At 35.1% G+C, this 22,230-nt stretch overlaps 3 protein-coding genes and 1 long non-coding RNA gene across 6 annotated transcripts; 1 reads left to right on the top strand and 3 right to left on the bottom strand.

Annotated features, from left to right (window-relative positions):
* Positions 1-23: 23 nt before the first annotated feature.
* On the top strand, positions 24-1,974 carry LOC132164924 (uncharacterized). Its single transcript, XR_009438463.1, has 2 exons — positions 24-113; positions 1,618-1,974. It is a non-coding gene; the product is annotated as an uncharacterized LOC132164924 (long non-coding RNA).
* A 1,163-nt stretch (positions 1,975-3,137) lies between these two features.
* Positions 3,138-11,835, bottom strand: LOC132165622 (uncharacterized). The gene is made up of 13 exons (XM_059576260.1): positions 11,591-11,835; positions 10,803-11,460; positions 10,153-10,237; positions 9,950-10,039; positions 8,680-8,753; positions 8,296-8,380; positions 8,121-8,210; positions 7,103-7,233; positions 6,616-6,697; positions 6,450-6,497; positions 4,486-4,558; positions 4,267-4,370; positions 3,138-3,626 (listed from the first exon to the last, which is right to left on the bottom strand). The coding sequence occupies exons 1-13, from the start codon at positions 11,766-11,768 to the stop codon at positions 3,507-3,509; spliced, it is 1,818 nt and encodes a 605-aa protein (XP_059432243.1). The 5' UTR covers positions 11,769-11,835; the 3' UTR covers positions 3,138-3,506.
* A 1,160-nt stretch (positions 11,836-12,995) lies between these two features.
* LOC132165621 (probable methionine--tRNA ligase) lies at positions 12,996-18,217 on the bottom strand. Its single transcript, XM_059576259.1, has 14 exons — positions 18,067-18,217; positions 16,951-17,095; positions 16,341-16,494; positions 16,041-16,196; positions 15,633-15,863; positions 15,365-15,508; positions 15,147-15,237; positions 14,932-15,038; positions 14,736-14,850; positions 14,075-14,193; positions 13,894-13,959; positions 13,651-13,779; positions 13,373-13,516; positions 12,996-13,258 (listed from the first exon to the last, which is right to left on the bottom strand). The coding sequence occupies exons 1-14, from the start codon at positions 18,215-18,217 to the stop codon at positions 13,181-13,183; spliced, it is 1,830 nt and encodes a 609-aa protein (XP_059432242.1). The 3' UTR covers positions 12,996-13,180.
* A 1,535-nt stretch (positions 18,218-19,752) lies between these two features.
* LOC132166366 (uncharacterized) lies at positions 19,753-22,182 on the bottom strand. Of its 3 annotated transcripts, none has more exons than XM_059577170.1 (3): positions 21,791-22,182; positions 20,265-20,361; positions 19,753-20,181 (listed from the first exon to the last, which is right to left on the bottom strand). In XM_059577170.1, the coding sequence occupies exons 1-3, from the start codon at positions 21,983-21,985 to the stop codon at positions 20,021-20,023; spliced, it is 453 nt and encodes a 150-aa protein (XP_059433153.1). In that variant the 5' UTR covers positions 21,986-22,182; the 3' UTR covers positions 19,753-20,020. The 3 variants fall into 3 exon arrangements, with proteins under 3 accessions (XP_059433153.1, XP_059433154.1, XP_059433152.1); XM_059577171.1 differs by having other exon boundaries at positions 19,753-20,171; XM_059577169.1 differs by lacking the exon at positions 21,791-22,182 and having other exon boundaries at positions 19,753-20,171; positions 20,265-21,784.
* Between the last annotated feature and the right edge of the window lie 48 nt (positions 22,183-22,230).

The raw sequence follows: 22,230 nt of genomic DNA, 5'->3' as shown, positions 1-22,230 counted from the left end.
TCTACTTTCTGAGTAGCCTTTAACTTTTAGACCCCTTTCTGTTTCTGCAGGTTGATATGACTGCTCTAATACACATGACTGATGACGACCTCAAGGCTTTAGGAATACCAATGGTAAGTCTTAAATGAGACTAAGATACAACACAGTTTCATCAAAAGAAAAGCATGATATAGTGGCGGAACACTAATACACAACAAGTGTACAAGAGAAATATTTTAGAATTCTTTCCACTGACATTGGATATGTGGAACTGCTCTTGTACATATAAAGTGAAAGTAGTGAAAATAAGTTTGACTTCCCCCCCCCCCCCCCAACTATCATCTTGTTCAAGACCAAGAAATCCAACTTTTGAAAATTATTCTGAAGAAGACCTAATTTCAACCTGCAAAATGGGAGTACAATTTTGTTGAAAGTAATTTTGAAAATACTAAGGCACCAAAAGTCTGGTGAAAAGCATACAATCCTAACCAATTTGGTTGAGGTCTTTTGGGTTTTAAGGTGGTTCAAATATGTTCCAGGTCTGCTAAAACTCCATCTAGATATGTTTTGTCCCAGCAATGTAATATAGTTTACGGAAGAATACATTTTCAGATTGGGTATTTTCTTCATTATCTTTTGTTTTGCCTTTTGTGTTTCAGTTTTGGGCCCTGTTCCTTGTGAAATTCAAGCTGTTCTCTCTAACAGAAACTAGATCTGAAGTCAGGTTTTATAATCTTCGGACTTTATTTGGGTTGATTAGGGTCCACTAGTAGTTAGCTGTTGCCTATTTTAGGTCAAATTGCTGCTAGTTCAGTTCTAATTAGGTTTAAGTTTAATTATGTTAGGGGTGATATTGTTGTTTCCAGATTTTCTGAAAACCAGAGGCCCATTAGTCTTGATTGTATGTTTTGGGGTCTTTTTCTATTTTTTTGTGGTATTTTTCCAACTTGATTTAAAATACTTTTAACTTCTGTGTTTTACTTGGGAAACATAACCCTTGTAGGAAAAGGACTGGAAATTTGATGAATAAACTAATTTTGTTCTTTTGAGGTGTGACTCCTCTTTCTCTTCTCTCTTCTTCCCGGTGGTAAGACAACATCAAATTTCCCTTCTCTTTGGATTGTGTGACTCAATCCCGTTTCTTTTTTTTCCCTTCCTCTATTATTCTTCCTCCAAATTCCTTCCTGCATCATTCAGCCTTATGATCTCCCTTCTGTCCTTGCTTTGCCATTCTGAACAAGCACAACTTCGTTTTCCTGCTCAGCACATTCTAACGCAGCCATCATATTTTGTTGCATATAATTGAACTGTAACATTTGAATCCTTATAGCTTTCCACAATGGGCAATTTTGAAGTGCTAGAACACATTCATATCTAATTCTCTTCTCTTCTCTTTTTATGGTAGTATTCACAGAAGTTGAGGGCACATATATACTAACTAAGTCTGGGTGAAGCATGGCTTTTCTGATGTAGTCTTTACTTTTACGAAGACAGTACCTTCCTTTTGTCTAACTCCATTGATATGTGGATATCATGTAAAATGCTTCAATAAACAACTCTTTCGTGTTTTTGTTGAACTGGTGGGAATGTTTCCCTGAGCTTGTCTAAGCTTTTTGTGTTTTACCATGGTGTTTTCAGGGTCCAAGAAAGAAGATACTTCTAGCGTTGGAATCAAGAGCCTGACATGTAAGAGGAGAGCAGGTTATTTTCCGGATATATTCCCTGTATCATTATATTCCTATGGCACTTGCATGTTAGCAGGCCTGTGTTTTGACTGCCAAGGGCTTGACATCTTTCTCTCTTCTTTTTCTTTTTCCTTTTTTATTTTTAATTTTTTTAGTTTTTTTTTTTTTTTTTTTGGTCCCCCTTATGACTCTGGTTGTATTGCTGATAGAGTGGCTTCACCAAGCTCATTTTGATATTAAACCGATGGGAAATTATTAGCTTGCAAGGGAGGTAGGAATTTTAACGTAATGAATTTATTGGTTTCTTTTATGAAGTGTTTGGATTTTTCTCGTACATTGTGAGAATCAACTAAACTGATTAGGGATTGGGGATGACTAATTAAGACGATTTTCGATCCACACTACTTAATTCCTCAAATCCCCCATCCCATGAGAGGCTGACTTTGCTGCAGCTCTATTACCATTTATTCTCACATATTCATTTGTTTAATTAACTGCTGTGGAAATTGCATTTTCTATGATATGGATTATGGTGGAAACCTTTAATTTAATGATATTATGGTATTTGTTGATGATAGGGAAATGTTTCGGAACAATGCCAAAGACATGTTGATAAGATAGATTTTCTAATGTTTAAAAGCTCCTTGTATTTCCACAACTAAAAACAAGTAGTTAAAGAAAAAGGTTTTCATGGTCAATGCGAAATTATATACCCAGTGAAGGAAAGGTATTTTGTTGAATTGTAGGGCATTTTTAGAGTTTATGTCCTTTCTTGCATATTGGAATTGGTTGCAATTCGGTGACCAAATTGTAGTCTGTTCAAACCCTAAATAAGAGAGGCTCGAAATGGAATTTACCTACTCGGATAGGTGAATTTAATTGAGTTCTCTCTTAATTAGGTGTTTGAAGAAATCCCAATCCCTTTTGCTGCCACCCTCACACTCCTACTCTTCCATGCCACAGCAGCCACCATACTATTTACCAACCTTTTGTTGGATTTATTGATTTTAACATAAGAGTTTTGACGAAACTAACGTTAGCAAATTATGTTTAAAGTTTCAACTAAATAATTAAAAATAAATAAAAAATTGTTCTTTGAATGAATTTTTCATTGAAAGTATTTTTCAAAACATATTTGGCATCGGAAAAAAATAGAACAACGGCCAACTTCCCAAAGGACCATTTACACTCATTACTCAAAATTTACAGCATCAATCAGAACCCTTTAAAAGTCTTACTGCCAACATATAAAATCATCATGAAAATTTCCATTAAAACACATTCCCCTAAAATTAAAAACCTTTATTTTTTACAAATAAAAAACGATTAGAACAATATAAGATATCAGTAATATCTTCAAAACTCAATTAATCTTTGTCAAAAAAAACTTTTACGCTATGTTCTGGCAAGAAGAGGTTAGGCCTACGTAGCCTAAAGTACCAAACACGAACTTAAAATTTAACACTCGACCAATTTCGTCTACTCAAGCAAAAACCTTTATCTCATTGTCTCATTCACCAATAACCGAAATAATACATAAAAATCTATCAAAACAATGCCTCTCAAAAAAAAAAAAAATCTTGAACATCACTGCCTACAGGTATTTACAACTGAAATGGAGTTGGTGTATCTCGAGTTTTGCTTGTGGTTTGAGAATTACAACCAATGAAAGGGACAACAAACTCAAACCAAAAAACACAGTTAATGCTGTATTCTTCCAGGAAGCTTAGAAGTGGCCAGTTTCCTCCCATGCGACCTGCCTCCGGCGATGCTTTTTGTCCTAATCTTAATAGCTTTAATATCGGAGCCTTGCTTCATGTCAACTCAGGTTCGGGGAAATGATTAAGAATCTTTTTTTACTTTGGTCTTCCATGCTAAATACTTTATGTTTTCTTGCTTGTATCTTCTCCATTCTCTAAATGCGTCCAGGAGGACATGCAATGAAACTGGCAGAAAGAAAGGCTGTGCAAAAAGTGGCAGAAAATATAAGATATATGAGATTAGTCATTGTATTATATCATGTTGCAAAGAAGCTAGACTTGTTCATTATCTGTATAAATATAATTACCTAAGCCAAATCCAATCTAAATGCCCTTTAAGGTAAAAAGGGATGATGATAATTGAAATAAATCTTAAAGATTTGATTTTCAACCCCAACAATACAACACAACCTTTTGGGTATGCAAACAGGATAACCATAATGAACCATAAATTTTAAAATAAAAAAAGCAATTATATTTCTTTTTTTTAGTAAGTTGAGCTTCTTTTTAAAAAAAAAAAAAATTCAAACAGTCAGGCCGAGTAGACAAATAGATTAATGCTATTTGTAACCACCATTTGAAACTTCATAATATTTATATTTATACAAACTCATGGTTTAGGAATCTCTTTTTTTTTTTTACGTATATCAAGCTATTGTCTGAATATTTATATAAAAACAATTCTTATCATAGCATACAGGTCTATCGCCTATACGCAATGCAGAGTAGGTTTCACCTACTCTACATATGCTCTTTGTCTAATCATTTGACTGTGAAGATATTCTAACTAAATTTGAGAGTTTAAACAGGATCTAGAATGCTCAAATGTTTAAACAACTAACCGAATAAACAGCAAAACAATGCTCAAATGAGTAGTAGCTGACGGACATAATTGATGGGTGAAAAAAGGCATCCTCTGCCAGAGATCTTGCTTGCCTAGACGACACTGACAATAAATGAGAGCAAACTCCATATTAGGTTTTGCTTGCAATGAGAAATATAGACAAAAAAAAATCATAAACAGAAGCAAAAGTAGACTACAAGGAATCCTGATAACATACCAGCGGAAGCATCATAAATTCCAAGAGAGGCATTACTTTGAGCCAAGTTTGCAGCCTCAACAGAATACATTACCTGCTTCAGGCAAAAAGCCATAAGTTACACTAGAAACAACAGTTATGGTACACAATATAGCCAGACCTTTCATGGTGTAAAGCAGACATAGGATAAGTTTAATCTTATGTTTTTGAGATCTCTGTTGACTCATTTTTTGTAAAAAAATGTTTTTGGATTATTACTTATCAAAAAAAAAAAAAAAAATTGTTTTAGAAATATTTCCTTCTCTATCTTCCCTCATTTAAATAGAACAAAGCTAATTTATTAGAAATGACCTTTTTTTCATTAAGATATTTTCTGACTCATCTTTAATTTATCTGCTCTGAAAATAAAAAACAATTCAACAAATACATGCTTCTGTAAAGAACAGGAAGCAGAAAGTCTGGAAGAGCAAAAGATGCTATTAATGGGTAAGTAAATAGACATGTCATTGTAATAACAAAAGTTAAGAACACACTCTAAGCAGTTTATTGCAGCAGTGACAGTCTTCTCTTCCAAAAATAAAAGGTGGAGCAATAAACATATGATGGCACAACAAGCCCACTTATATATATATATATAGGGAGTGTGGTGGTGGGGGGGGAGTGACCTTGAGTGCTTACAATATACCTAGATGAGTAATGCTACATATTACACTCTCATCCCATTGGGTTGATTGCCACTTCAGCCCTTAGAAATTTTTTTTTATTTTTTTTTACAAAGGCTGATGGACACTGCTATGCCAGCCCAGTGGGATGGAGATGTATGTAGCATTACTCATACCTAGATAATCATATTCTTAAAAATGCTCATTAGAACACATTGTTCACAAAGACAAATATCAAAATGAATATAGGAAATGAATTTGTGCTCCTGTGCAGAAAACCTGCTATAATAACCACATTTTGAGAAGTCATTTGAAGTGACTGCTCACAAAGATCAACAAAGATGGACAATATAGTGAAACTAGTCTTACGAGCTCCTGAGCTAAAAACCTGCTAACCAGAACACAGTGAACAACAGGCAGAATCTGTACTATTTATCTGTACACAGACACAAGACAGCTAATGATACCCAAACCCAATTGTAATGCCTAGGTTCCAACCAACATTTTTGCAGTGATTACTCTTTCATCTCACACAAAAGCAGATAATGGTAACTTCATCTTCTTTTTCCAATTCATAACTGTAAAATTTCTTTTTTTTTTTCTTCCAATTGTATGAGTTTTATTCAAAAAGGAAGGTAATGTACTTTGAACAATTACATAGGTAATGAACCTAAATAACCGTTTATACTCCTAGATGAAGGACCAAAACATCGACTGAACAATTAATGAAGATCCCCCAGCTAAGTTATTTGTTCAAAATGGTCCCAATCGTCGAAACGTTTGATGGAAACCACTAGATGCACATGTGAATTCTCTTCACAACCAATCGCCAATTGACACATGACATAGCTAATGACTCATGCTTCTTGTTCTTATAAAAGTACAGTTTTACCCCCAAAAATTAAAAAATCAAGAAGAAGAAGAGGGGCAGTCGGCCCGCCTCTCACAGAGGGGTGGCTGGCCGCCTCTCATCTTGTGAGGGGTGGCTATGAAGGACGGCCCTATTTCTTTTTACTTATTTAAAGAGTAAAACTATAATTTTATAAAAACAGAAAGTCCGAATCATCAGCTATGCCATGTGTCAATTGGTGATTGGTTATGAAGTAGATCCAAGTGTGCATTTAATAGTTTCCATCAAACGGCTAGATGGCAGAGACCATTTTAGGCAGATGGCTTACCCCAAGGATTTTCATGATACTTTTGATACCTTAGGGATTAGTTTGGTATAACTGCAAACTGCAAACTTCGAGGATCAAATAAGTAATTTTCCCAAAAAAATAAAAAGAGAAGACCAATCAATAAGCATTCATCTTGACAACTCACCTGTTTACCAATCTCATCCATGATAATCATCCTTGGCAATGATTGAACCTACATGGACAAAAATTTACAAACTTGTAAGAAAGTATCTTCCTGAATCAAGGGGGTTGATTTATTAATGCCTAAACTGAACAGAAAAAAATGACATGTGACAAAACTATGAACATACCAATCTGGAAAGAGATCCAAGTGTTGTAGTACATGAATGAAGATTAAAACAGGTATGTTGCCGCGACAAGACATCCAATTCCCTAGAGACAAATGGCCGTTAAGATTACACTTGGAGCGGACACAATAGAAGCCAAGTCAATAATATTTTTTTTGATAAGTAATGGAAAATATTTTTTAAAAAAAAAAATTTGATAAGCCAAGTCAATAATATGAAGAAAATGTGTTATATAAGGTAAAGAAGTTCAATTGACTATTATAAGCCTTCAAAGTTTGAAGAACCAAAATATGCACTACTAAATTGAAAAATGTCGTAGGAAAGAATAAATCAAAAATGACAATGCATTTCTGGCACTTGACTAAAATCATCAGGCTAAGATTTGCCCAAAAACAATTTGCAGAATTAAAAAGAAGGGCATTGTTTCCATGCAGCAAAAGTTTGTCTACCTCATCATTCTGATTGGAAGCAAAAGGACCATTCTTCTTACCATTCAGTGAAGCCTCTCTCACTAGCTAAAAGGCTGGATGTGCCTGATGCACCATGGTACAGATTGTCAGATTTAAGACCAAAAAGTTGGCGAAACTGCCCCATGATAACTTCAAAAATCTTCTGAAGATCCTGTTTCAGAATATGGATTCATCAGTGTTAAGAAAATTAACTAGAAGCTATCTGCAATAACAGAACATAGACTCCTAATCATTTCAAGTTTGGAAATAATAATGTGATGGGTTAGAAGATGCATGTTTGTAGTTTATGCTCACTTTCATTTGTAGAGTGTATAGAACTTTGTAATTTTTTTGAACTTAATTATGTTTCTTTCTTTGCATTTCTTTCATATGCACTAGTGGGGTAAAATGTAGTTAATTCGTGTTGCAAAGCATAAACACAGTTGCAAGTCAGTTGATCATCCGTTGAACCATTGTTCTATTTTTCAAGAGTCATGGACCCATATCTTTACTGCCCTTGGGATCCGATGAGCGATACTTAAAAGGGTTATTGAGTTCTATCTCAGTGCAAAAAGTATTTTGGCAGACAAAGTAGTTTAAAATGGAGCGGTGCCCCTTTTTTCCTCACATGGACAATTCGAAAGGAGGAATAGGAGCACATTTAACATCATTGAGAAGTCTATTATTGAACTCAAATTTTTCTGAATCCTTGTATGAGTGGGTTCTTGTCTTTAGCAGTATTCCTACTTCTTTTGTTGAATTTGTTGTTCTTTCAAATTTTTAAAATTCATAGGATGACAATTTTTGTACTTTCTTTGCACCTGAGAATTTGCTATTTCATACTAACATTTCTTATTACTTGTAAAATGGAATAGCTACAATGGTTTCCAGTTCAAACATGCAGGAATTAGAGTTAACAGTAATATATAACAAAAGCAATGCAAAGGAAAAAAAGTATCGAAAGCTTTGAGACACTTGAACTTTAAGTTCAAACCCCCATCTGTGAATGATAGATACAGAATACATGTAACTGGACAACTTTGTAGATAAGCATCTAACCTGAGGAGAAATTGTGTGCCTGAGAGGATGCTGACTTTCTGAATCCTTTAGACAGCCTTGGGGATTCCAAACAATAACACCGCCCCACATCTGCATGATGTTGTCATTCAAAGTTTGTAACTTTATAAAATTTCATAACAGCAAGTATGAAGATAATAAAGACATGATATCTCACTGGAGATATGAACCCGTTTGTCTTAGAAATCTCTCCATTTGGAAGCTTTAGTAGAAGAGGGCATTCCTTTGCAGATGGTATATATCTGACAACATAGAAAAATAAAATTGTCATCGAACTGTCAAGAATGGACAGGTCTTCCAGCCCACTGACACCAGTATTCAGCATATAGATGTCCATTAACTAAAAGCCACATATCACTAGATGCTTTTTTTTTTTTTTTTTTTTTTTTTTCGATAAGTACATATCACTAGATGCTTATAATATATCGCACAGTAAAGAGAAAAACACATATTGCATTCACTCAAAATATAAATTAAAAAATCAGATAAAATACTTTCATTGAAATAATAATCAAAAGGAGAATCGAGTTAAAGAATATACACCACAAATTGCAATATCTTTGACCTCCCGCCTGCTGCAATAGAAGTATCCAAGTGCCACTCGTTTGAATTCACCTGATTAAATCAGGCTAATAAAATTAGTAAAATAAATAAATAACAAAGAAATTACAACTATAATTAAAACTAAAAGTATATAAGATGATAAAAGAAAACTACTCTCGGGAAGATAAAGAAAACAACAATGACACTTGCGTGTACCACACACACATACAAATAGGGAATGGCCTTGACTAAAATATTCCTGTACTTCCCACATAAGTAAATGGAAAAAAAGTAAAAATGAAGAAACTATAATGGAAAGAATGGAGAGAGAAGCATTATTCTAGTCACCTCATTATTTTAAGAGAAAGCAAAGTAAGGAGATTTTGGCTTCAATTAATTTGGGTTCTCCAAACATAAACAAAAAAATATTTAGGGCCAATGCACTTTTGAGACTGAAAGATGAAAACATTTAACTTCAGTACTTGATTAACAACATAATGTCTAGAATACAATCTGTTATTCACCATTATGCCACACATTGCCATATTATGTCAACTACCCCTACTATTATCACCATCCAGTTGCCACCATCATCATAAAAGTCACCAACAATCTTCTCATGTTTTAATTAAGTTGCTCCAAACATTATTTCCCTTTCTTCCAATCCATAAATAATGGTGAAGTAATTAAATTTACCATTTTCCAACTCCGGCTTTTGAGATAAGTAATAATTTATTATGATATCGGAGCAAATGGTCTTGAGTTCGAATCCTGACTCCACTATACCTTTTATTTATAGGTAAAAATTTCACATGTTAGATCCCACTTATTGAGAAAAATCTAGGCCCACATGTAAGAGGAATAATAGAACAATAATTAAGAGATTATGTTCATCACTTTTAATCAACTTAGAAATTTAGGATAAGTGGTAATTTATCATCCAAAAGGCATTTTGCCTAAAAAAATGCACTATTTCATAACAAAAATATACTTTTGCAATTTGGGCACCAATAGATACCATCATAATCCATCGAGCATTTCATTTTAACTATAAAGTATTATGATGATTCATTTTATATTCTATGGGCAGATCCAAGCACTACTTTAGAGTAATCATATCATAGACAAGGTAATATGTATGTCTACAGCTTACCTTGTAGTAATATTCTTCTAAATTTACTGGTTATAAAAAATAAATGTGAAAGTAATATCCTCCTAAATTTCTACTCGAGGAGTAAATCATGACTTAAAGATTTAAAGAAGCATACAAAGAAAGGAAGATCCTTGGTACTAAAGATGTAGCTCTCCCTCTTATCATCCCAATAAGAAAATGAAGACTTTGGTGTATGGTATAAAACCTGCCCATCAGGAAGAAATTACAATCAAATAAGAGGATGATCTATACAGCTTCAATACCAAAAATTTAATAAAACAAGGACAAGCATTTTACAAATAATGGAATATTTATTACCTGACTTTCCACACTTATGTTTGCTACGGGTCCCAGAGCCTTAATTACAGGGGCCAATAGGGTCTCCTCTATTGCTTGAAAATCCCTGCAGTAAAAGAGAATGCAAGAACAAACTGGAATAAATACTATTTCAAAATAAACATATTTGAGTATAAATCAAAACACAAAAAGAAGAATAGGCCCAGTTCACAAAACCTTCACCAAAGCTTAAAGAAAGCCAAGATCACTCCAGATTGGAACATAGCAACTCAAAACACAAAAAGAAGAATCTTAACTTCTAACTGATTAACTTATCATTATGTCATGTCCACCAGAGACATTGAGATCTTTAAGGAAATCAACAATTTATTTGTACTGGAAGCTAACAGAGAAGACATGATAAACATCCACAAGGGAAAAAGGCTAGAGTCAGCTTCCAGTGCCTTTTAATCAAACCAAGGATAAATGCGTGACCGCCCTAATTCTTCATATTCATACCCAATGTTATGTTATAAATTTTGTTATTCGACTTCATCACTTAAATGTTTTCCATAAAAGCAAACACAACTAAAAGGAAACAACTCTACCATGTCTTTAACATTAAAACCCACTACGATATCCAAAAATAAGATAACTTTCAGTAAATAAGCAGTCAAACCCAAGCTTCATACCAATCATAAACCCAATCTTGTGGATCCGAATTAAGCAGATTAAATGAAAGTACAATCCTCCCATCAGCCCCCACGGGCATAAACTCCCCATGAATCAACCCTTCCTCCTTCCCACCGTTCACAAACACCTTAATGAAAATCTCCGTAGCCCTGGCCACCGCCCCCTTCTCCGAAACCCTCCCGACAACCCAAGCATGCCGATACTTCCCCACCACAGCCCTCACCTCCTCACCATCCCCATTCACCACCACCACACTATACACCTTCCCACCCAACACATCAACCAAAACATCATCAACACCCTCATCATCACCGAAATCAACTGCCCCCAATGCGCCACACTGCCACGGAGCCAAGTATTCACCATTTCGAGACTGCACACAACCGGAACTAGAATCTACAACCACGGAGACAGTGTGGTTCGTGCAAGTGCCGCATTGTGGTGTGTTGGAGGTCAATTTGGCAATTTCGTAGAGAATGGAAGATTCTAGAGCGTCTGGGGTTAAGGAGGGTTTGGAATCAAAGCCTACGAAGATCGCTTGGAAATGGCATGGGAACAACAAGGGCTTCGATTCGATTTGGGCCGATAGCACATCGATTTCGCGGAATGGGAGCGGCGCGCGATAGATTTCCACTGATTTCCACATAAATGGAAAGCCTGCAATGAATCAAAACCACGAATTTGTGGTCAAAAGCAAAAATCCATTCATAAATTGGAAGCAAATACAAATTCATACGAAATATCACATATAAACATAAATGAACATGATAGAGAAGGGGGAGTGGACCTAGGAGGAAGGAGAAGAGGACTGAGAGGGTGAGAGTGAGGCGCTTGAGTCCGGGTTTGGATTTTCGCATGGTTTTGGGGTCGAAGTCTGATTCGGGTTCTTGCCTTTTGCGAGTGGTTTCGGATGTCTGCTGCGTCTCTCCTGGAGGTTCTGGAGGTGATTCGGTGATTTCCGCCATTGTTGAAGGGAGTAGTGAGGCTTCGAGCTCTACTTGCTCTGATTGAGCATTTCAGAGCTACAGCGAGCTTCTATGGTCAATGTAATAATAATATGAATTTGAGAGCATGGGTTTTTAAATTTAATGCAACTTTTTTTTTTTTTTTTTTTCTTTCCAAAAAGGCCCATCTTGGGAATTAGAGAGATTTATTAAGCTCCATTTGGGATAACACATCTTGTGTTTTTATCAAAATCTAGATTTTATATCCAATGAAAAATTTGTAAAAATTGGAGCATGATAATTTTTTGAAAATTTCTTAATGTTAGTTATAATTTAATTAGGGTTAACTTATTGATTTATATAATTAACAACATTATCTCGTGGATTCCTCTTTTCATTTTTCAAAGTTCGGATTTTTTTGTCTGAATGCTGTTAAGAGTACTACAATTTTTATTACAAGTTTTTTTACAAACTGACGTGATAATTTACGTGTCATTTATCGCTTCAGTCACTAAAATGTAGACTAACACATGGTAATTTACATGACACTATGTTTTTAGTATTGCAGTGACAGTTCATGAGCAGTTGAAGTTGAAGTTGAACTTGGCACATGTTAAGAAAAAGCTTCTTAACCCATATTTATTTCTTCGATGAGTAACTTGTTAATTCCAATTTAAGACCAATTTCAAAGTTGGGAAGCAGCATGTTCAGCCTATTTCATGCCTACAAGTTTGGGTAGAGCAGAATCTAAATATTTGCCGGTTAGATTAGCGTTTTGTAGTAAGAGGACTAGTTACAAACTAAAAATTCAATCCTCCCTCCTCTTGTGCGGATATGTAAAAAAAAGTTATAAACCAAATTGATCAATATGAATCTCAAGAGTGGATGATTGACCGCCACCCCTTTTTCTTCCTTAGACAATGCTGTCTTTTTACTTGTTTGAGAGAAGACTTAACTGGGACAAGTTGTGATTTAAAGTGGTATCAAAACAAAGATCCTGAGTTCAAATCTTGTTTTTATCATTTATCTCTCATTTTAACTAAATATTCCAATTGTTTAGTCTTACTTGGTGAATTTGAACGCACATGTGAAGGAAAGCGTTAGAATATTAATCAAATGAGTAAATCAACAATTTCTTATTAGCTTAAACTTTTGGAACAAGTGGTGAGTTAACATTTAAATTATAAGTAATTAATATGAAATAGGACATAAATTTTATGAAATCCTTGGCATGAAATTATAATTGGATATAAACTATTAGAGTGGCAGCCATGTAACAGGAAAAATAAATCAACTAAGTTTTATCTTCCCTAATTGCTCAGTGATTTCCTTCCAGCTTCTGCCTCATACAACTATATATATCAGCTGTCCTCCAGAAAACTTCTTCTGGAAAATAGCCATGTTTTTCATAATTGCTCAGCCATTTCCTTGCTTCAACGTCTGCCTTCAGCAGCCCTTTCAGCTTGACTGCCAGAAAACTTCATCCGAAAAAATGCCACATCCTCATCTTTCTGCACAACAGAGAAGGTGTATTATGATACAACCATCTAGAAAAGCAGAGAGAGAAGGGAAAAGGAAAAAAAAAAACAAAAAAGTTACTGGGAAGAATAGAATAAAACATATACCAACTCCCTAAACAAAGGCTCTGGTGTCCCAATTTTATGACCAGCTGGAAGAATTTCCCAAGGTTTTCTTGCCCTTTCAAGATCTCCAGTTTCATCACTAAGTGAAAGCAGTGTTTCAGGAGGCAAATTAAGCTGGTTCAGCACCTTGAGTGTAAAAAAAAAGAGAAAAAAAAACAAAAAAAAGCAGAAGCATTTGATGGTGAAACAAACACCTTGAGATAACCATTGGAAGGTACCTTTTGATCTGAAAGGTGTTGAATGCAGGATGTGAAGCATACCTTGAGAGAAAATGAAGGCATGAAAGGTTCTAACAAACATGCAAGAAGATAAACAAGCCCCACTGAAGTTCTCATAACAGCAGAGCAGGAAGCTTGGTTTTCCTTGTAAAGCTTCCAAAATTGGCTCTCCTTCAAAATAAAAGGTTTGATGAACAAAAAGCGATTGAAGATTGCATGAACAACAATCAATAAAGTTTGCAAATACCATAAATTAAATAACTACTAAGCCTTTAACAAGCTTACTTGCAGATATGCATTCCCCTCACTAGAGATGCTCATTCCAATTTTCAATGCCTGCTTTAGTTTAACCTGTCATATGAAAAATGGATATTTCCCCTTCTTGATAAAACAATGCACAGAGAATACTGTAAATAGAAAATTCTATTGCATAAAAACTAAATTGCACATAACTGTATTTAATCACCTTTTCCATTGCTTCTACATATTGCTCCACATAATCACCAATTTTTTCTGCCAATGATTTTGTCAAGAGATGCGATTCCACCCCTGGAGCATCAGGAATGATAGATCCATATCCTAGTCCTGCAAAAATTAATTATCATAAAAAAAAAAATAAAAAAAAAAAAGAGAGAGTATATGAATTATGGAAGGAAAGATAAGTAAGCAATTGTGCATTGACTGCAACAGGAACACATGGAATGCAAAATTATATAATATACACTGCACTTTTACTCTTTTAGTCCAAACTTATAGAAAATTTTTCTGCAGTTACTAAAAGTATAGATGCATGCATCCCAATATCCGGCACATAATTATTTACACATTTTATCAATGAGATCTCATGGATTATCTTGCTAAAATATTTAGATTCAATGATAGAATATATAAATGAATTTTTAAAAGTAATTTTTGCTCCAAAAACTGGATGTATCATTTACCAAGCTGTATTCAAATTTCACCACAGATACAAGAAAAGGGCAGCATCAAACAGTCAACAAATGACAAGTGAAAAAGAGAATGGCTGGCACTCATGGGAAATCCCCACAACCACATCCCAAAAGCTTCATCAACACTGTATGGATGGGGAACTAAAAAGATTTGATGCCTGCAAGCAGCTTACTGACCTGGAGGCTTGGCAATGAAACTCAATACCCTGTTAATGAAATTGCCCAAATTATTCAGTAGCTCAGTATTTAGTTTTGCTTGCAAGTCTGCCCATGTAAACAAGGTGTCTGAAACCTAATGAAAGCAAATCCATTATTTTTTGCAAGTAAAGTGAGTTAATGAAGAGTCACCAGAAGCCTCATCAACACAACTTACCTCCGGCCTGTTAGTCAGCAAGTAGTATCTCCACACTTCTGGGGGAATGTTAGTATCTTTCACATCATTGCCAAAAACTCCTATACCCCTGCTTTTAGAGAACTTACCTGAAAAGATGGTATAAAAAGATCTTAAACATGAAGAATGAAAGCATCAAATACAAATCACCATAAGGAGTTGCATAGTGAGAATCACTTTGGGTAGCTAAAATATACCTGCTTCATAGTTTAAATATTCTGTAACACTAATGCTCTTCATCAATGTCCAGTTTTCTCCAGTTCCAATAAGTGTGGATGGAAACATCACCTGGAATTAGATTATCAAAAAACCATATAAGTGGATTGTGGGAATAATCTTCTTAGCCTATTTTAAAGAATTCACCCTTCACAGATAACATTTTGTAGTTAGAGTAGAAGTGCTGAAAAGCTCTTACAGTGTGGAATGGCACATTATCCTTTCCCATGAACTGATACAGCTCCACATTTTCAGGGTTCTTCCACCACTTCTCCCAATCAGGTGTGTAGCATGAAGTGATCGAGACATAACCAATAGGTGCATCATACCATACATAGAAAACCTGAGCATAATGAATTGGAGAAAAAATTTCTTGAAAACTTCTTTAAGATTACTACATAAAGGAACTTCTCCACTACAAAGAGAAACAATGAATCTTCAAATTTCACAATAATTTACATGCTAACCTTATCCTTGAATTTCTCATGTGGAACAGGAACCCCCCACTTAAGATCCCTGGTAATACAGCGGGGTTTCAGTCCTCCTTTAAGCCATGCATATGTAGTTTGAATAGCATTCTGGCTCCAGGATCCTGCAACTGACATGTTGTTGATATATTCCTCTAATTTATCCTTCAGCATAGGGAGCTCAAGAAATAAATGGTCTGTATCACGAATTTGCGGAGTTTTACAACATACCTGTTGAGTACAATCTAATTATGAGACCAGAGAAATGTTCAAAAGAAAGTACATATTTTCCAACTCCAATTTGCAAAGTGGAAAACTAACATTCTCTTAGCTAGATTCTAGCCAAGACCATTAAACAAAAGGGAGGGAAAATGGCTGCACTTAAGATACTGCAGAGGACACACATACCTTACATCTAGGATCTTTAAGTTCAGTTGGATTTAGCAGCTGACAACACTTATCACATTGGTCCCCACGTGCAGAATCATAATTACAATTTGGAAATGGGCAGGTGCCTTCAACAAGCCGATCAGCCAAGAAACGACTGCATGTCTCGCAATAAAACTGAATTTTTTTTTGGAATTAAAATTCATTAGAGAGTAAATAGTGCTTCAAATTCGTAACACCAAAAGAACAATAGGCAGAGAAGAAAAGGAGCATTTTTACAAGCACATAAAGCCATTATAGCATCTGAGCAGGACTTTGTACCTGTTGTATCATGCTTTCAGAAAGCCAATTGTCCTCCATCAGTTTCTTGAAAATTGCTTGGCAAATATCGGTTTGTTGAGGAGTCGATGTACGCCCAAATTTGTCAAAACTTATGTTGAACCAATTGTAAACTTCCTTATGAATTGCATGATATCTGTAAAGCAAACACAAGGTGATCACTTTTCTAAGAGATATTATTGAAATCATTAACCAAGAGCAAAGATTTTTAAGAGGAATAGGGGAATGCTAACAGTATCAACCTAAAGAAACTCTACAGGGAGAATATAGTATTCAAAATACATTATAATACAGAATGAGAGACCTGAAAATCAACTCACTAACATCTTCAAAAATTAAATTGAAAGTAAGACCATTTTGCCTTGCTATATAATCTCACCAAAAAACAGAAGGGCAAAAAAATATCATTATAAATTTTGTATATCTCCATACAAATTCTCATCTTTATGATCACATGCTACACACTACACGGTGAACATCAGTAAATCAGCTACATATTCTGTTTCTAGATTTGCAAATGACAGGAAACCTTCAATAAACAAAAATTCAACTGAATTCATAAAATATGCTCCTAGTTCTATGAATAACATACTTGTCACAAATCTCTTGTGGGGTGCAATTCTCCTCCAAAGCCTTTGTCTCTGTTGCTGTTCCATACTCGTCAGTTCCACATATGTATATCGCATTGTAGCCACGAAGACGGCAATATCGAGCAAAGACATCAGCACTTAGAACGCCTGCATTTAAGCATGCCACATTTAACCTGTTGGGCCACAACTTGGTCTCTATGTAAATTAAGACAATCCCAACTAACAATTTCAAGTGAACTCAAAAATGTTCGTTTTGATATTTCAAAGCTAAGAACACACTCCAATCACAAAGAAAATTATTCACACAAAAATACCAACATCTACCTGCAAAACCCTGTTAGCTTGAAGGAAAAACCAAGGGACAACTCCTTATAAATCCACTGTTATAATAAAATAGGTTATAATGTCTTCCAAGTTTATGTCCAAAACTTGAAATCCATACCAAGAATAGAAATAACACAATAAATTACCACTCTAGAAATCAAAACATGATTTTCTCACCAAAACTATGAATTTAACGAATTCATTATGCTAAAGAAATTCAATATTGTTGTGGAAATCACCAACTCCTTATAAATCCACTATAATTTTTTTTTTTTTTTTTTAAAAAAAAAAAGACCCTTTTTTTTTCCCTTGTCACTGTAGGAATCCTAAGCCCACATGAGCTTTACTCTAATGGAGCTGGACTCATGACACACCTCACATAGTCATGGAAACAGCAACTTTTACATCCAATGTCAAAGATAAGAATTATGTTAACTCTAAGAAAGAATGAGAAAAAAAAACTCAGAAGGAAAGAAAAAAAGAAATTTGTACACCACACAAACCCCATATTTTGGAAGGTACTTAAAATTGTAAATAAAAAATATTAGACCTACAACTCTTTTACGACTTGTTGAAACGTGCTATCATGTAATAGGCTTGGACTTAGAATCGCCAATCAAATACTATGCTAAATTACTAATTATTCTAAAAGCTTAAACTAATAATAAATAATAAATTTAATCATTTAATTAATATTCTAAAAAAATCACTCATTTTCATTCAAGTACATATGCATAAGAGATATGAAAACAAAAGTGTAAATAAGAAGATGAAAATATAGAGTAAAAATTTACATCCAATGATATTTCCGAGATGAGGAACGTTGTTGACGTAAGGCAAGGCGCTTGTGATGAGTATGTTCCTCTTCCCTTGTATAGGTAGCTTCGGAGTGTTGGGACAACCTCCCTGTTCTCCATCTCTGTCGTCGTCCTCATGGTCTCCCATGTTGCTGCTGTTCCTCAGAGACTGTCAGTGTTGGTTGGGGGTTCCTTTAGATTTTGGTTTTAGAAGGAAAGAAGCAGACAGGGTGAAGAATAATAAACAAGGTTGACACTTGACATGCCTTTTGTCTGTTGTTCCAAGTAGTGTGGGTGGGGGGGGAATAAATCCAACTACCCGCCATGAGCACCTAATAAGCAAGTGGAACATCAACGTCATGAATCCACAAGGCTCCTGCTCCTGCTTCAAAAAAATTTCTAACATAATATTTAATAAAAGGTTGGTGAACAGCACTAGTCTCCCAGTTTCTACCAATTGGCTAAAGCCTAAAGCGTTCCTCTTGATCGGAAAGTCAATCATGCTGTGCTATATTACTTTGTAAATTCATTCTTTCTAAAATGATTGGGAGAAGTTCGACCATCGCCTTAGCCAATTGGGAGTGCTCGATCACCACCTTCTTTTTCTTTTTTTATTTATATTATATATTAGTTTTTTTAATAGTTTGTATTTTTATTATAAAGGACATAGTGGATTGATGATTTCTATTAAAATCTCTTGCAGAAGTGGGGAGGGGGGGAGCCTGGCAATATGACTTGAATTTATCCTATTGATGATATTGTATAATAATTGATGATAATTAAATCTAGATCAAAATGATATATTGTGCATAATGTATCTGTCTTGCGTGATTTATCATTTGAAGTCATAGAATTTGTGGGGTTTGGAGGTGGAAACTATTGGCTATAGCTAGTTGCGTTAAAGCTGGGATTCTAATAAGAGATAAAGGCTTGGGAATCCAACGTAGCTTTGCCTTTCTTTTGTGTTCCTTTTTCATGCATTATCCGCATACTTTGGAACAAATTCATTTTTGAAGTGTCATGTCCAAAACAGAAGCTTCTTCACCGAGCCTAACTTTTTTTCTACTTATAACGTGATCGATTGAGATCTTTATAATTAGAAATTTCTTACAATCGTACAAACAATTCTAAAAAGCTCCTACCGGAATAGAGAATTGTGAGAGCCTCTTGTGCGAACATGTCAACCAAAAAATAAAAAAATAAAAAAATAGAGAACTGTTAGAGGGTCCGAATAGAATGTCAGAATATATTATTATTTTATATTATTGATTTATATTTCCTAATATAGGTCGATTTATGTTTCCTTGTATAAGTTGATTTAAGCTTACTTATATAGGTCAACTCAAACAATTATAAATAGGAATTTATGTATTATAAACAATCAAGTTAATGTGAGCTTTTAGGAGGTAGCCGTAGGTGTTAACACCAAGCCACCCGTAATTCTCCCTCACGTCCCTTTATCTTTGGACAGAAATTTTGTAAGAGAGAACTCCTCAGCCCAAGCAAAAGGCAAAACCAAGCCTTGTCCCTCCTCTTTGCCTCTAGGTGCTCGTGTATATCATTGAATTATTATTATTTTTAATTTTTAATTTAAATTAAAATATATATATATATATATATATATATGCAATATATAATATATTAAAAAAAGAAAAGATCTAGCAAGATTCAAATATATACATTCATAACTGAAAAATAACGCAATAATAATAGCCAATTACCCGTTCTTACACAATAATAACAAATAGCATAAATACAATAAGCAACAACAGCCCCATGACAACACCACAACCACAGCAGCCAAACAAATCCAACCAATGTGTCTTATCCGCCACCGTCGCTTGCCATCCAACTTGTGCTCTTTGCCAGAGCTCCTCCGGATTATGTTCATCAGCTCCCCAAGTCCTCCGATGGTCCTGCAAAACATCTTCCGGGTTATATTCATCAACCCTTACAGCCGAAATACATCTCCTATTATGATGGTCCTGCAAAACTTCTTCCGAGTCATCATATTCGTCAGCCCAAATACAACTCCTATGATGTTCCTGCGAAACATCTTCCAGGTGATATTCATCAACCCAAATACAACATCTTCCATGGTGCTGCAAAACACTAACCACGCATTAGAATACTATTGCTTTAGTTGTTTAGCATGAACCTACTTGTATAATAAATAAGGTCAATTATACTCTCACCTGGCCAAGTGGACACCAATAAAACCAACGGCCGTGTTTGGTCATGAATAGTTTCATATGTTCCCCACATGTCCTGGCATTGAGGTTTGTGTTCCATCTAAATCCCAAATAAATGGACATATCCGGTTGGCTGCCATTAACTTTCGCACTATAATATGTGCAAACATAACCATACATTTATGATACCAAATTCCAAGAGCAAGAGGCATACAAAACAAGAAGGCAGAGGGTGTGAGAGAAAAACCTCCGGCCATCTTGTTATATCCTCATAATCTTCAGTACTAAAGCTTTCAAACAATGATATTTCAGGCAATAGTATAGAGTTACACGCAACCAAATATAGTCTCAAATTTCAAAACTGTGTGGTTTTGTACTTACAAATCAAATGATAATGTACCAAAAGGGGAATTTTGTATCATAGTACTCATGTCAAGTGTTTCATATTGGGCCATGTTTAGAACACTATTATAAATAGGGAGGTTTATTAAATCTAATGCATCAATCTCCTACTCGTCTATCTATGTCAAACACAAACAAAAAGTACTTGAAGTTGCAAGTTTAAAAGTAAAATAAAAATAAAGTTTATTAAGATAAATCAAATCCCTCATAATTAACAATGGGCATATCAAGAGTGAGTTATCGTTGGATATGATGATTTCAATTTTTATACCTAATGCTAAACTTTCAGTTCCCATTCATATGGTTTATAGCAAGATCGTTTCCCCCAAGTGATTGAAATTTTACACAACTCAATAGACAAAAGCTAGAATCAAGTAGGGCTAAGACCAAAACAAAAAAAAAAAAATTGTTTCTAACCAGTTTTAGAAGAGGGAACATCTCAGATGAAGAACTAATTAAGACATAAACATAACTAGTATCATTTATAGTTTGTCATTGCTAAGCTTCTGCAGAAAAATACAAGTTGTGTCTTCTGATTTGCTACATCAGCAGAGCAAGGAAACAGTTTGATAGTGACTGAAGCCCATTTTGTATGCTCTACACCAGTTTGAAGCATTATTCTTTCAATCCAAATGGTTCTTTATGTTTAGAGAGATCAACGTAAAGCCTAGTCTTAATAGTTTGTGATCAAGTCTGAGCATAATAATCTTGATCAGAATGCGAACCCCACTAAATCAGAGTGCATAAAGTGACAACAAAAGGAACACAGTTCGAGCTAGCTACATGAGCATTTTCAGCAAGGAAATTAGCAGAATAAAATATGCTGCCGTTGTAAACATTCAAATTAGTGATTTTTTTTTTTTTTTTTTGTCTATGCAAACAGAGGAAGGCAACGGAGGGAAAAGACCACCCACCCATAACAGATTTTTCCTGGAAAAGGAACAGTGATCATGCAAATTTAACTAAAATGGGGTGAATGGCGGATAGAAGGTAGATGCCCAAATACCAACATTTTTTTTTCTTGTACGAAAACATTCAGAAAACTAACGAGCATATATGTAACTTCAAAAAACCAAGCACAAAAAGAGCTGTAAGAAGAAAATAGTAGGATTATACGAAATACCCACCATCCAAGACCGTGCTCTTAGGCCAATGGTGGGCACTATGGATGGAGGTGCTTCCCCAAAAGGTCTCGTTTTTGGGCGTGGGAAGTCGTCGTCTTCAGGTTTTTTGGTGGGTAGCATGGTCATCGAACAGGGGCGAGTGAAGGTAAATATAAGCTCAAGGATTGCACTGTGGAGGATTTGTATTAGAGCGCACATCACCTCAAGAGTCAAGTCCCTTCAGAAGCGTCTTGTTACACGGAGTTCAAAATGGGTTTGGAGATCTTCGAATATGGCAGAAGCTCGTAGGTGACCGTTGTGGGATTTTAGGCCTGCCATCGTAGCTTCGAAAGGAGGTGAGTCAGGTGACCGTTGTGGGAGACGAAGCAATCTCAGCCGTGAGTTGCCGTCGTTAATCATAATGGCTCAAAAGCACGCCGTGAGGGGAAACGCTACAGATAAAG

The sequence above is a fragment of the Corylus avellana genome, chromosome ca11 (assembly GCF_901000735.1).
Source record: "Corylus avellana chromosome ca11, CavTom2PMs-1.0".
Lineage (NCBI taxonomy): Eukaryota > Viridiplantae > Streptophyta > Magnoliopsida > Fagales > Betulaceae > Corylus > Corylus avellana.
Note: the sequence above shows the minus strand (reverse complement) of the source record. Positions and strands in the feature narration are given on the sequence as shown.